Source organism: Pygocentrus nattereri, chromosome 5 (assembly GCF_015220715.1).
Source record: "Pygocentrus nattereri isolate fPygNat1 chromosome 5, fPygNat1.pri, whole genome shotgun sequence".
Classification (NCBI taxonomy): Eukaryota; Metazoa; Chordata; class Actinopteri; order Characiformes; family Serrasalmidae; genus Pygocentrus; species Pygocentrus nattereri.
Genome location: NC_051215.1, coordinates 23,812,218 through 23,827,800, shown reverse-complemented (window position 1 = coordinate 23,827,800; position 15,583 = coordinate 23,812,218). Strand labels below are relative to the sequence as shown.

The 15,583-nt window shown below is 39.0% G+C and overlaps 1 protein-coding gene across 1 annotated transcript in view; it reads left to right on the top strand.

Annotated features, from left to right (window-relative positions):
- Window positions 1–15,583, top strand: part of col21a1 (collagen, type XXI, alpha 1) — a 79,023-nt gene that overhangs the window by 47,576 nt on the left and 15,864 nt on the right. Inside the window, exons 19-22 of the mRNA XM_017694136.2 lie at window positions 10,326–10,370; window positions 11,599–11,652; window positions 13,957–14,010; window positions 14,271–14,324. Coding sequence (XP_017549625.1) covers window positions 10,326–10,370; window positions 11,599–11,652; window positions 13,957–14,010; window positions 14,271–14,324 — 207 coding nt within the window. The remainder of the gene's footprint in view (window positions 1–10,325; window positions 10,371–11,598; window positions 11,653–13,956; window positions 14,011–14,270; window positions 14,325–15,583) is intronic.

Here is a 15,583-nt window from a genome sequence, read left to right as displayed (position 1 = left end):
ATTGTCATTCCTCTAGACGAAAGAAGAGAGGGACCATCTGTGTATCTGTGATGGTAGGGGGCACCATACACATGGCATGGTTGACCTGCACATCTGTGAAGGAACCATTAATGAATGACAGATATATACAGGTTTTGGAGCAACACATACTGCCATCCAGACAACGTCTTTTTCGGAGAAGGCCTTGATTGTTCCAGGAAGAGAATGTTAAACCACATTCTGCACGCATTAAAACACCATGGCTCCATGGTAAAGGAGTCTGGGTGCTGAACCAGCCTTCATACAGTCCAGACCAATGACCCACTGAAAACATTTGCTGCATTAACAAACAAAAATATGACTAAACAGTTTTGCAAAATTCTACATCAAGCAAGAATGGGAAAGCATTTCACTTTCAGAACTACAGCAGTCAGTCTCCTCAGTTCTCAAATGCTTGCAAAAGAGGTGATGCAGCGCCGAGGTAAACATGCCCCTGTGCTAACATTTTCGAAATGTGTTGACACCACACATTTGACACAGTTGACAAATATATTTCCAAAAAACAATAAAATCGTAGAGCAATATCTCAAACAACAGGCAGCATATTGATAACAATTTCATGTAATAATAAAATAATTTCATGTAATAACTGTCAGGATGGAACATTAAACTCCTCAGATGTCTTGTTCCTATCACCACCACTGCAAACAACTCCGACTCAGTAAGTTTCTCTAGAGTGGAGCGTTTCACACCACATCTTAACCATTCAATCAGAAATTCTGAAAAAATTGGTGGAATTCTGAGGACAAACCCACCCACAAATTTCTCTACTCAAGTACAATTGATAACACAAGCAAATAAAAGCGTTAGCTGTTTTTCCCTTTTGAGAGATGATTTTTAAAGTTTTTCCTGCATGTAATGTGTTCTCCACATGCAGACTTCTACAAGCTGAATTGGAGTTTTTTGAGGGACTTTCCAGCCATGCTTACGTTACATCTGTGTGCTAACAACAGGTTTGTCATCTGTCAGACAGTATTGCCCAGCTCACCATCACCACCTACTTTGAGCTCTGCCTTCATGAGCTGCTGGACTGATGTAGAAATGTCACGCTCACTTTGTTCCAACTCTAATAAGTCTGCCTTTCCACCCACATTTACCGCAAAATGTCTTTTGGTTCTTCCCAGACGTTGTTGTCATGAGATCAGTAGAGCATACCTAGATCAATCCAAAATAATCCATTAAGTACAAGGATGCTGAGAGTGCGCATGTAGAAGTGACTGGTAATAGGGCTACTACTCAAAGGCACTTTGTAGACATACTGCTGTACTCAATGAACCATCACATTGGAACTGAGACAATTACTATGACAAGAGTCAGTGTGCTCAGTTTTATTATAGGGGGATTTACCAAGAGTTACTGCATTATGCAGAGCTTTCTGAAGGAATCTGTGTTATGGCACTGTGCCAACAATTGTGGCTGATGATTTCAGCTCTAGTTACACACAAAAGTAAATAATAATTGACAAACAAGTGACAGGCATGGATGACTAAGCTGATGTATTTCTTGTTCTGGAAGAAAAGAACAGATACCCAGTGCACTCCCCTTTTTGAGTGAATCTTGGGTTTGTGTGACTTTAGAGCTGGATTATTGTTTATTTATTTATTTATTTTTTACCAGAAGAGATTCTTCAACGTAATTTGCATGGGATTTGATTTGAATTCATACAGAATAGAATAATTTGCCCAAATAGCACAGATCAGGGGTCACAACCCAAATGTTAAGTAGAGCCAATTTGTCCTTTCAACAAAAATCAAACCACCTTGGGAGCCACAATGTTTTATGTCCATTTTACTGAAGCAATGTTTTGCCATCTTGGCTGTAAATGTCTCAGTATGTGCTAATGTACTAGTATAGGCTAAAAAATATAATAAACAAACACTTCTTTCGTCTTTCTTTGCTCTGCTTTAAGCTTTAGTTCAGCTGTAGGTGCTTTACTCGCATCTCCGGCAGGAAATTTTTCCTCAAAAGTTGAACAGTTTCTTGTAAAACGTCTCTCAATGTTCAACATTTTACGAGGCTCTCCTTCGCCAGCTTCTTGCTTGAATCTTCCCATTCCACCTTAATTGCTGTCTGAGGTGCCAGATTGTAAGTGCTGTATGAATGAGAAACTTCAGCCTCTTGAGTTCTAGCGTTTGTTAGTTTCTCGTTGCAGATTAAATGTATCAGGAAAACCAGCTGGAGTGATTATAAAGGAAATAAGTCCCTTCATCACCAAACGACTGATGTTCATCTTAAATCTCTCTCTTTGCTGTTGCGTTAGCTACTAACTAGGGGAGATTGTCTGTGTTGCTATGGTGACCAGCAGTCTGGGCTGATCTTCAGGGTTAAAGGGTGAATTAGCAGTTCTACATTAACTCCAGCATTTAAGACCATTTACTGTTAAACTGTGTTGAACGATCAGCAGAGCTTTATTTTACTGCAAAGGAGGATTATTTTATTTTTACCTACAAATCTAATTCAGCTATGGAGCCGCAACAGGGCAGTAAAAGATTCATGTGTTGCTGACCCCTGGAGCCAGATGTTCACAGAGTAAAATTGAACAGGTCCAAACACAAACACGTAAAACTAACGTCGAGTGAATCCCAGACAGAACAGCATCAGGCTGGTAAAGTGAACTGAAGCAACTTAACGAATACTTAACGAATTTGTGAAGCGCTTTCACGATATTTCATCTTTATTCTCCTTCTAACCAGGCTCTCAGTAACATTGGCATTCATTGCAAGTTGTTTGCTTTCGAATCTGCTTAATTTAACTGGTAATGCTGACTTAAACATCTGGGCTATGTTGTAGGAATCATCCAGCTGATTTGCTCTGGAATTGTAAATTCATAACACCTACAGACAATGCAGAGGCATAGGCTCTATTTAAGCTGGATTAGTTTTACCAGAGGAGGTACAGTAATGTAATCTGTGGGATTCAAATGGTCAATTTGGGAAATGGGATAAGATATCTGCATAATTTCCCCAAATTACCTCAGATAGTCCGGACTGAACAGTCTATGAATTAACATCCACTTCAAGATAAGGATTAGAATGAATTGGATTCAAAGAACAAAAATGAACCCCCACTTAGTGCCAGAGAGAAGAGCATTAGGGAAGTAAAATGGGCTCATAATTCAACAAATGCTGCCTTAATAATTAGCCCATCACAAAAAGTATGAGGAACTGTGCCAAGTTGACATTTTAGGGCTTGTCTTGTTGCCCAGAGGACAAAATAAAATGTGCATCTGATTCTCTGCAGGTACTTCTTTCGTTCATCCAGGTACAAACAATGTAAATGTTCCCTCAAAGGTACAGCAGTGGTTTTAAGGTCTGTTTGTGAACCTTAAATCAGTTTTTCCAGGTGAAAAGTTGGTATTTGTACCTTTACATAACCGAATGTTTTAAAACAGAACAGTAGAATAAAAGCCTGGATGTGAGATGGGGTGTGTGGAGTCAGTACAGCTTAGAACATATCATATATGGTTCAGTTATGTTCCCTGACTAAAGGTACTGAGATGGACCCTTGAGGGTCCCACCCCAGTGACAAGATGGGAGACTACCACAGTGACAGTTTAGTAAATTATTTCTGAGAGTGTAGAGGGTTTTCTTATTGCAGTACTGTGAGATCAATTTGAAAAGGACTACCGTTACCAAGTCTTGTGAAACCTGCGGACATTGCAGATTTGTATTGGATTGGAATCTAAAAGTAATTTACTAAAGTAAACCTCATCTAGCTCCAGTACAGCCAAAACTCCCCTGTGGCTGAGGCTGCTAAAAAAGAGCTGGTGGTTGTCTCTGCCAGCAACACAACACAGAAATTCAGTGCACCAAAGCGTAAAACACAAAGCTTGTAATGGAGCTCCGTCTCCAACGCAACAATGCTGCATAATATCAAAAGTCATTAGTCCAGCTGCCTCCTCCCCTCCATCGTATTTTCCAACATTGCATTGTTCAGGCAGCCAGTTTTTATGTCCTTGAAGAAATGGAAGATACTTTATTTTTGTAACATGTTTCCATGTTCCTTTACTATTCCCTGCAGAGCGAATCCCAACCAAACATCTGCTTCCGTTTATCATGGAAAATTCACCAAAAAGCTATTTCAAGGTGGCTTTTCTGGATACGCTGAAATTATAAAGTGTTTGTTTACTCCCCTGTTCATTCACAAACCACTGGATTTACTGTTTCTCCCCATTCATGCTCTCAGGAGACCATTAAACTGCTTTTCCCATCAGTCCATAAATAATAAATAATCAACGGATGACAGAGAGTTAATGTAAAACGTAGCAATCATTTTCACTAAAGGAAATATGCTTGCGGCTTGCTACTGTATTAGTGGTTCGACTTATGATTGTATCTCTGTGGAATACAGTGGTTAAAAAATGGTAATGCAAGTATGAATATAATACACTTATATACAGAGTGAGTGCAGAGCATGCAAAGGTAGGCAGTATGCACTCTGAGAGCTGCATATATAAAAGAATACAGTAATTGTCAGTAAAAATAGTGCAGTGGCAGGTTGTGCAAATTTGAATAGTGCAATAATACTAGGACATACTAGGACACAAATAGGACAGAAATATATATATATATATATATATATATATATATATATATGTTTGAGGGCTATGCAGATTTAAGAGCAGGCTGGCATACACTGGGCTCTGTCCATCAACAGCTGCAAGACAGCATTGAGTAAAATCACCCTAAAAGCATTTATCAAAGAGCTGTGAAGCCACAGAGCAAATCCGGAGACTGGCAAATACAGATAACCAGAAAAAAAAAAAAAAACACCACAAAAGAAGTACAGTCCTCCAGGCACAGCGTTCCAGAAGTCTGTCAAGAGAGAGTTTCTACCAGAGGCTAACAATACATCTTTAGTGGAATTTTGTGTTGGATCCAGTGCAGTGGATCCAGTGTTTAAAAACAGAGAACTTTCAAGTACTGCCTATTACTAAGGGCTGTGACTGTGAGCACACTAAATCACACTTATTGGCACTTACACATTTAACTTAGCAGTATTGAGGATGTAATAAAGCCCAGAAATCTTAACTAGGTTGATCCATTCATGTCAAATGTACCTTTAGATGTTTCCTGCTTTTCTTTTCCTCTTAAATGCTCATACTTAAGTTCAGCCTTAAAGGGGAATTCCACCTAATTTAAAGAAATTCTGCATAATTCAGTGGTTGAGATGTAAACAAAGTGATTCAGAGTGGTTTGGTGTGAAATGGTTGAGATGTCTTTACAGCAATGGTGATGGAACCAGGGGTCACCATGACAACACCACAAATATAGCCATTTTATTTACTATCCAGAACCAGCAGTGAATCTACAGTTTTATGTTTTATACAGAATGATGATGATGTCAACAGTGATAAAAATACATTTTCTTTGGGCACTATTTAGCCTCACAACACCCTGGAAGCAAGATAACTGATTAAAAAAAACATTTTAAGCCAAAAGCTTCTAAAAAACTATAAATAAAAAAGACATCAGGCGGTGAATTCATAACCATTTCATGTAATAACTTTCTGTGAGGGAGCTTTCAGAGGTGGACGTCTGGTTCCTATCACCACCACTGTGAACAGCTGTGACTTGGTATGTTTCTCTACACACCAAACCACTCTGAATGACTCTGTGTACATCTTAATCTTTTATAACAAATAGGTGGAATTCTCTTTTAAGCACAAAAAGATTTCACTGAAATGGCATGACGGTTATGTTACACTGTTTCTGTCACAGTCTAAACATCACTAATATGCTGTTCAGCTCTGTTGGAATATAATGAGTCTGCAGACAGAGCCAAACGTACTGTTTAGCATTTCATGCAGAAAATATGTAGATATTCAAACAGTCCAAAATATTTAATCTAACAGGACAGAACATGAGTAAACCTGAGGAGACCAGGTTCAAACATCACTGGATAAGTAGATTATATAAATATAAATATTTTATGCAACAATATACTGTGCAAAAGTCAGAGAATACCCTTCATATGACATTTTTTGTGATTTTTTTTTTGAGTATCAGAAAAAAGGAGAAAAAATATTGTTGCTGTCCAATGAAAAACAAGTATCTCCAAAGTAGTAACTTTACAGGAGAGGGCCGAAACGTTCTTGACTTTCAGTGCAAGTTAATGGAAAAGTTTTTATTCTTAGCAATTTTGGAGCATTTCTATTAGTCCATTCATCATGAAATTTTCAGACAATGTAACGGCTGCTGAGCTCAAATTAGGCAGAAAAGTGAAAATTGCCAAAAAACCCCAAAAAACAAAAAAACAGAAAACATGTTTTTCACTGGACAGCGACGATATATTAAACAAAAAAGTACACAGAACCGTCAAAAACGAAATCTAGTCTCATATCAGTTTGAATTTCAGTGAGTCTCTCTTTCCCTTTATTCCCTTTCATTCTTTTCAGGAGACTCACTTTCAGCTCCTCAAAGAAGAGACTGCAGACATGCCTCCAAAGTTCAGTCTTAGAAGCTGGTCCATAATTTTCTGAAGTAATCAAACCCATTCAGTGGTGTTGACTCTGGAGTCTGGACTCCGGGGTGGTCAGTCCATTGTTCAGCTTCTTGATTTGATGTGTCCGTCTTCTTTTCTCAGTGAGGTTCTTCTTGATCAGCTACACATCCTTTCAGACCCACAGCGCTGTGTAGTCTTCTCACAGTGGACGGATGGACAGAAACACCTGTGGATGTTTTCAGATCTGAAGCAGCTTAATTTTCTCCTCTCTCTCAGAGATGAAAGCTTTAAATGCTGTTTATCTGATGGGGGCAGTTTTGGTGTCGACCAGCTCTTCCAGGTGGTTGTTAGGAGCCACATTTTCTCTGTAGCTTTTAACCATGTTTTGAACTCTAGTTTTGGAAACTCCTACTTTTTCCCCCCACTTATTTTCATTTGACTTTCTCCTTCCTTTTGGAAGTGGATTATCTTATATCTAAGCTCCTCATAAATATCAGCTGAAAATGAATAATTTGTACTTAATTGGAAATTAAATAAGTATAGGGTGGTCTCTGTCTTTTGCACAGTGCTGTACATGCCTCCAATATTTTGATGAGAAAATGTATCTGTTAGAAAACTTGGAAGCGAAGGGAATGTTTTCAGCAGATTACACAGATGTACATACATCATATTTCAAAGAGGAAGTGTGGATCTCTTTGGGATCCCTTCAAGATGATAAAACGACTGATCTTGGCAAGAGCACAATAAGCTGCAGTTGGCTTTAACTTCCCAAAGATCTCAAAAGTCATGCTACACTAAATCGTTAGAAAAGCTGAATACAGCATATCATACGACGCTTGTATGGTAAGATTTCAGCTTTTCATTAAATAATAGCATTTCTAATACATTTAATCACCGTATTTTACAATCGTTTTCAGATTAATATGATCGACAGACAGACAGAGAGATAGACAAAGAGACACAGAGCGACAGAGAGACAGAGATAGAGACAGAGAGACAGATAGATAGATAGATAGATAGATAGATAGATAGATAGATAGATAGATAGATAGATAGATAGATAGATAGATAGATAGATAGATAGATAGATAGAGAAAGACAGACAAATAAATAGACAGACAGGCAGATGCACAGACAGGCAGATGGAAAGATATATGTGTATATATATATATATATATATATATATATATATATATATATATATATATATATATATATATATATATATATGTATAGTTTGGTTTCATGCCCAGAAAAAGTACCACAGATGCAATTTTTGCGTTGAGAGTGTTGGTAGAGAAGTACAGAGAAGTTCAGAAGGAGCTACATTGTGTCTTTGTGGATCTAGAGAAGGCATATGATAGGGTGCCAAGACAGGAACTGTGGTACTGTATGAGGAAGTCAGGTGTAGCTGAAAAGTATGTTAGGGTGGTGCTGGACATGTATGAGGATAGTGAGACAGTGGTGAGGTGTGCAGTTGGAGTGACAAATGGTTTCAAGGTGAAGGTAGGGTTACATCAGGGATCAGCTTTGAGCCCATTCTTGTTTGCAATGGTGATGGACAGGTTGACAGATGAGGTCAGGCAGGAAGCTCCATGGACCATGATGCTTGCAGATGACATTGTAATCTGTGGTGAGAGTAGAGGGCAGGTGGAAGAGAATCTGGAGAGGTGGAGGTTTGCACGGGAGAGGAGAGGAATGAAGGTCAGTAGGACGAGACGGAATACATGTGTGTGAATGAGAGGGAGGCAGATGGAAAGGTGAAGATGCAAGGAGTAGAGGTCGTAAAGGTGGATGACTTCAAATATCTTGGGTCAACCATCCAGAGCAATGGACAGTGTAGAAAAGAGGTGAAGAAGAGGGTGCAGGTAGAATGGAGTGGGTGGAGATGGATGTCAGGGCTGATGTGTGACAGAAGGATAGCAGCAAGAGTGAAAGGGAAGGTTTACAAGACAGTAGTGCGTCCTGCTATGATGTATGGTTTGGAGACTGTGGCTCTGTCTAAAAGACAGGAGGCTGAGCTGGAGGTTTCAGAGATGAAGATGCTGAGATTTTCGTTGGGAGTGACAAGGATGGACAAGATTAGAAATGAGCAGATCAGAGGGACAGTGAAGGTGGAGCAGTTTGGAGATAAAGCCAGAGAGGCCATGTTGAGATGGTTTGGACATGTGTTGAGGAGGAATAGTGGATATATTGGGCAAGAATGTTGGAGATGGAGCTGCCGGGTAGAAGGAGAAGAGGTAGACCTCAGAGAAGGTTTATGGATGTAGTGAAGGTGGACATGGAGATGGTTGGTGTGAAAGTAGAAGAGGCAATGGATAGGCCAAGATGGAGGCAGATGATCCGCTGTGGCGACCCCTAAAGGGAGCAGCCGAAAGAAGAAGAAGAAGATATATTTAGATATATATATACAGATAGACAGAGAGACAGACAGATACAGACAGACAGACAGATATATAGTCACAGAAAGACATAGATATATATGCAGATAGATAGACAGACAAGATACAGACAGACAGACAGAAAATTGCAGTGTTACAGTAGAAAAACATAATTGCAAATAAACTTACATACATTTACACAGAATTTAAGATTTGTTGTATTTCCAAGAGAGCAGGTATTACATTAGATGGTGTGAGATAGCTTATAACACAATGAGTAGAAACAAAACCAGGAGCATCAGCAGCATTTATAAAGCATTTATAAGAGTTAAGAGTAAATCAGCTTAACAGTAAGCAGTGATGGACAATCAAACAAGCTGACAATTTACAGTAACACAAACAACTACGTAAAACGATTTACCGCTTCCATAACAATCTAATGTCAGAATGCTGTTAGGCAGGTGTGTTTCGCTAATATAACTGCACATCCTGGCTCTAATTAGCCAAGCATGTACAAACCCATGTTTTTCTTAACGCTAACACTGCTTTATACTTAAAGCTTATAGGAATAACAGTAGTGGCACATGTAACAGTGCCAAGAGTTCTGAGTTGATGTATATCTAGAAGTTGTAAGGGCTTTTGACATGTTATCTCTGGTGGCGCTGTTTGCTGTTCTGCTGGCACTGGAATTTAACAACATCCTGTTAAACCTATTAATCTCTCCGGCTGACAAAGCTGCAGGGATGCATTTCATATGTGATTAATCCAGGCATTTGGAGGAAAACAACGCCATCTATCCCAGAGCCATGCATGTTAGCTTCATTAGAGGCAAAGCAATCTCTGCCCTTTATGTGAATGTCTCATTTATATGGGCAGCAACACTTGCTCTTAAAATGGTTTTGTGGAATCTCATGTAAAAGCACTGCACATATCAAGTGCTGATTACTCTTTAGATTAGATTAGATTTAACTCTACTTCATCTTCATCTTCATCAGTGGTCACAGGACGCTGCCCACAGGACATTGCTGGTTGGATATTTTTGGTTGGTGGACTATTCTCAGTCCAGCAGCAACACTGAGGTGTTTAAAAACTCCAGCAGCACTGCTGTGTCTGATCCACTTAGGCCAGCACAACACACTAGATATACACAGCACCACCACGTCAGTGTTACTGCAGTGCTGAGAATGTCCCACCACCCAAATAGTACCTGCTCTGTGAGGGTCCATGGGGGTCCTGACCACTGAAGAACAGGGTATAAGGGGACTAACAAAGTATCAGAGAAACAGATGGACTACAGTCTGTAACTGTAGAACTACAAAGTGCAGCTATACAGTAAGTGGAGCTGATAAAATGGACAATGAGCACAGAAACAAGGAGGTGGTCAGAATGTTATGTCTGATTGGTGTATATATAAAGTGAGTGGAGAGAGACATCAATGTTAAAACATGTAATTGTTTTTAGGGAATGCCGGGACCACCTGGCACCGAAGGCCCAAGGGGACCAAAGGTGAGTCATTGTTTTGCATGCAATTTGATGTAGATTCTTGGAACTTTATACTTGACTGAAAAAGCTGTAAACAAATGTTCTGCTGTTAAATTTACAAACCTGTGCTGATAATCTTACAATACATTTAACTCAACTGCAAACTCTGTGGTTGCGACTTCCATCAATTCCATCAATCAATATGCAACTTGTGTTTATATATCTTACCTGCTATTAGGATTAATGTACAGCATGGGCCATTTATATGGATACACCCAAATAAAATGGGAATGGTTGGTGATATTAACTTCCTGTTTGTGGCACATTAGTATTTGGGAGGGGGAAAACTTTTCAAGATGGGTGGTGACCATGGTGGCCATTTTGAAGTCGGCCATTTTGGATCAAACTTTATTTTTTTGAATGGGAAGAGGGTCGTGTGACACATCAAACTTATTGAGAATTTTCACAAGAAAAACATGGTGTGCTTGGTTTTAACGTAACTTTATTCTTTCATGAGTTATCAGGAGACCTTGGGGGCCATTCAACTGGCCCATGATGACCAATCCACTTTGGAAGCTGGCACGTTCCCTGAGTTTTTCCAGCAAGATGGTGCACCACCACATTATGGGTGTCAGGTCCGAGCATTCCTAGATGAACAGTTTCCTGGAAAGTGGATTGGTCGTCGTGGGCCAGTTGAATGGCCCCCAAGGCCCCCTTAGACTTTTATCTTTGGGGTCATCTGAAGGCGATTGTCTATGCTGTGAAGACACAAGATGTGCAGCACCTGAAACTACGGATACTGGAAGCCTGTGTTAGCATTTCTTCTGTGGTGTTGCTATCAGTGTGTGAAGAGTGGGAGAAGAGGCTGCATTGACAATCCAACACAACAGGCAGCACTTTGAACACATTGTATAACTGGTCAGAAACTTGTAAATAACTCATGAAAGAATAAAGTTACGTTAAAGCACACCATGTTTTTCTTGTGAAATTCTAAATAAGTCTGATGTGTCACACGACCCTCTTCCCATTGAAAAAACTAAAGTTGGATCCAAAATGGCCGACTTCAAAATAGCCGCCATGGTCATCACCCATCTTGAAAAGTTTCCCCCCTCCCAGATACTAATATGCCACAAACAGGAAGTTAATATCACCAACCATTCCCATTTTATTTGGGTGTATCCATATAAATGGCCCACCCTGTTCTTCACACATTTGTGGAAAACAACTGCTGCACAACTGTTTTTAATAACAGGGCGAGGAAGGATTGCCTGGCCAGAAGGGAGCCAAAGGTACACCTGGAGGCAGCGTAAGTAAATCTGCTTTCCAAGCTCACAACAAAATGGTCACGAATTATACCAAGTAACACCAACAGCAATATAGTTATTCCCAATACAATCTTTAGGCCAAACATTACTGTCTGAATCACCCTAATGGCTGCATTACACTTAATTTTAACTGTGCATATGCGTGTGAGCAGCACTGACCACACATTTATCTGTGTATTTTTTTCTCTAGCTAGGTGAATACAACATATATCTTCTAGGGAAAATATCAGGACAGGACTGAAAAATTTCTGGCCAACACCGTATTTTACTACTCACTTTATTACGGTCGATAAAATCAATAATGGATGTGAGGAGACTGATTGATTTTCTTTAGACTAACTGCGGACTATAAAAATGAACAAAAACTCATCACTTCACCAGGGCTAGTATTCACAAAGCAGCTGTAAATTTGAGGAATGGTCTTGGATCAGATTCTTCTGTATTTATGCCAGTATTTGTCACAAAAACTGATTTTAGACCAGCACTCATACTCCAGAGGTGGTTTGTGAATAAAGACCAGACCGGACAGGACAGGCAGCCTTTTTAGACAACGCATGTCCAGCGTTGTTTTTTCATTTCTTTTCATAGGTCACATAAAGTCATATTGTGTCCTAACTCCAGTGGTGGACAGTAACTAAGTAAATGTAATTTAGTAAGTAAGTTAGTATTTTTTTTGTGTATCTGTACTGAAGTTTTTCCATTTTTGGCGACTTTTAACTTTCACTCCACTACATTTCAAAGTCAAATCTCTGACTTTTTCCTCCACTACATTTTGTGAAATCTGTCGTTCCTTTTGGTTTCTGTGTGTATAAAAACGTAACATGTCAAAATGAAAGAAGCACAAAGCAAGAACACCAATCAGGGCACAGCGGTCACTTTGTTTAGAGCTGGTTTTGACCTGTTGGTCATACCGACCCAGTGCAGCACACGGTTCAACGTCAGCGCAGCAGTGTAAAGTTTTGGGAGAGTCTATTCAACATAAATGATGAACTAACCTAACTTTGTGTAAATAGAGCACAATATAGAAATATGTCCACATATGCAGTCGTGACTGACGCGGCTTTTTTCTGAATTTATACAAACACCATTTCATTTTATAGTAAATTAGTTTGGGCTGGTTTATGTTTATGAACAGAGACCTACAGATCAATATAGTAAAGGAGCTCATTTGTGATCCTGAGTTTAAAGCCAGTTTTTATTCAACTTAAACTTGGAACTAAGTTGTAAATAAATCTTAAACTGAAACTTTGCTTGTCTGTAAAAAGTGATTTCAGAGCCACTCGGTTCTCCCTGATGGAAACTGTTTACCTTCAGTGTTTTGTGCTTATGATCATTTTAATAGACGTCAGCGTCACTAATTAATGACCTTCTATTAAAAGACTGGTTTACCAAGAGAGACACTGGAGGATTTTCACCTAAAATGAGTTCATGAAGCGAGTCTTGTTATAAAAATGATAACAGGACATTAGAGCCATAATTAATCTTTTAGTACTTTACTGTTGATACTTAAGTACATTTGAAGGTAAATACTTTAGTGCTTTTACTCAAGTGGAGGTCTAAAGTGAGGAACTTCTACTTTTACTGGAGTAATATTTTACCCTGGGTGTCTCTACATTATCTCAAGTACATGGTCTGTGTGCTTCATCCACCAATGCCTACCTCACACAAACAAGTCTGGGCAACTTTAATGAAGACCTGGCATGGTATCACTTTAATAGTCCACTATAGTCCCATATAGATTATCAACAGATGTTCAAATTGTTAACAAACTATCTCTTGAAACTCAGTTGATTCTAAACAGTGGTGGGGTTAGGGTTAGGATTTGGACCAGGCTGAGGGTTGGGTTTAGGTTTTGAGTTGAGGTTAAGGTTAGGGTAAGGATCAGAGCAGGTTTAGAGTTAAAGAAACTTAGTCAATTTAGTAGATATTTAACAGAATGTAACTTGAAAGTAAAATAAGTATTTGGATGGTTCACTTTAGAAAGTTGTGGATAAAGTGTTACCCTTGGACGCAGTTTGAATGGGTTAGAAATTTAGTTATGTATTTTTAGGGGAAACAATTTGGTTTATTTAGGTGACTATTACCTTCCACTGTTAGGAACGCTAGCCTCGCAGCTCCAGATCTAAACCACATGCACAAAATTTGGACACCAAATATGACAGGAAATAAAATAAGTGAAGAGTGGACTGACTTCTGCAAATTACTGTATCAGATGACAGATCTAGTGTTTTAGGTGAAAATCAGACCCATTAGCCAAAATAACAACTGTGTGTGTCTTCTTACAGGGTGAGATGGGTTTGCCTGGAATGCCTGGTGCACCTGGAATACCTGGACCAAAGGTTATAATGCAAGCTTTTGTGCAAAGAACTGTGTGATGTTGCAATTACCATTATATTCATGCTTATAAATGTGGAGTTTAAAGTACCTTCTTTCAAAGTTGTTTATGCAGTATGGTTATGGATTAAGGACTTATGATGTGTACTGTTGTTATGGTCAATGTAGTGCATGTTTTGATAGGATTCAATTTTACAATTATATTCAGAACTTTTGTCTATTCCTGACTCTAATTTCTTCCTTTCTGCTCTTTGTACATCATTAGGGCAGTAAAGGAGACAATGGGGAACCAGGTCAGCCAGGACCTCTTGGTCAACAGGTCTGTAATGTGTTATTTCAAATACATCACTAATAGTATTGCAGTGAATATGAAGATTATTGGCATTTGGCTGATGCTCTTATCCAGAGCGACTTACAATTTGATAATTTTACACAAATGGCCTAACTGCATGTCTTTTGGACTGTGGGAGGAAACTCTGAAGACTTGAGCAGCATTTTAAAACCATCCTAATAGGCTTACATACAGAGTGCAAACTAAATACACCACATGCCAAAAGTATCTGGACACCCAAACAGGTTTTTTTTTGAATATGTGATTGTTCACATATCACGGACATTAATATTACAAATGCCTTTGGAATTATGCATGTATGCTAATATCCAATATTTTTCATGTACATGTGCATAAAGGCCGCTACATATGCATGTATGAAATATACAGATTAGGGAAACATAACATTTATCCCTGTAGGGATACAAGTGCAGTCAAATTAATTAAATGCCATAGACATGTCAGCACGAATCCTAATCCTACTCTTCTTGACTAAATATATCATATTTGTTTGAAAAGTCAGTCAAATTTAAACGTCTGTCAGAGTGAAACTATAAAGAGACTTCCACAAACTGTTGCCACACAATTCTCTAGAATGTCACTGTATGCTGCAGCATTAAGATCTCTCTTCATTGGAACTAAAGGACCCAATCATGAAGAACACCACCAGCCCATTATTCCTCCTCAACCAAACCTTAGAGCTGGCATTATGCATCACTGTTACAATAATTTCACTTACAGCTGACCAGGGCTACTCTAGCAAGGCTGAAATTTACATGCTAATTTATTGAAAAGTTGGCATCTTAGGCTACGTTCACATTACCAGGTTGAAGTGGCACAAATCAGATTTTTTGCCCTAATGTGACTCAGATCTGATGTTTTCAGAGCTGTGTGGACACAAATCTGATCTTTTCAAATCAGCCCTGACCCACTTTCATATGTGGTCTTAGATCGTATATACATATATCCAGTTCAGCACCAGACAGAAGTTAAAACCTGTAAATGGTGAAAAAGCAGCACCTCATCCTTTTTGCCTTCGTCTCACTCTAATGATGAACAGATGAGAGATACTAATAGTTAATATCTTCGCAGCAAAGGCTTGTTCTGTTCGTTAGTTTGTTTGCTGTTCTTGACACATGTCCTTTGTTCACATGATGCTACTGATTAGGACGTATGCATGTGGGTTATTTCAGGATGCTGGTTCGCTCATATCAATGATAGACTTGAGTTACCTACCTTGAGTGCAA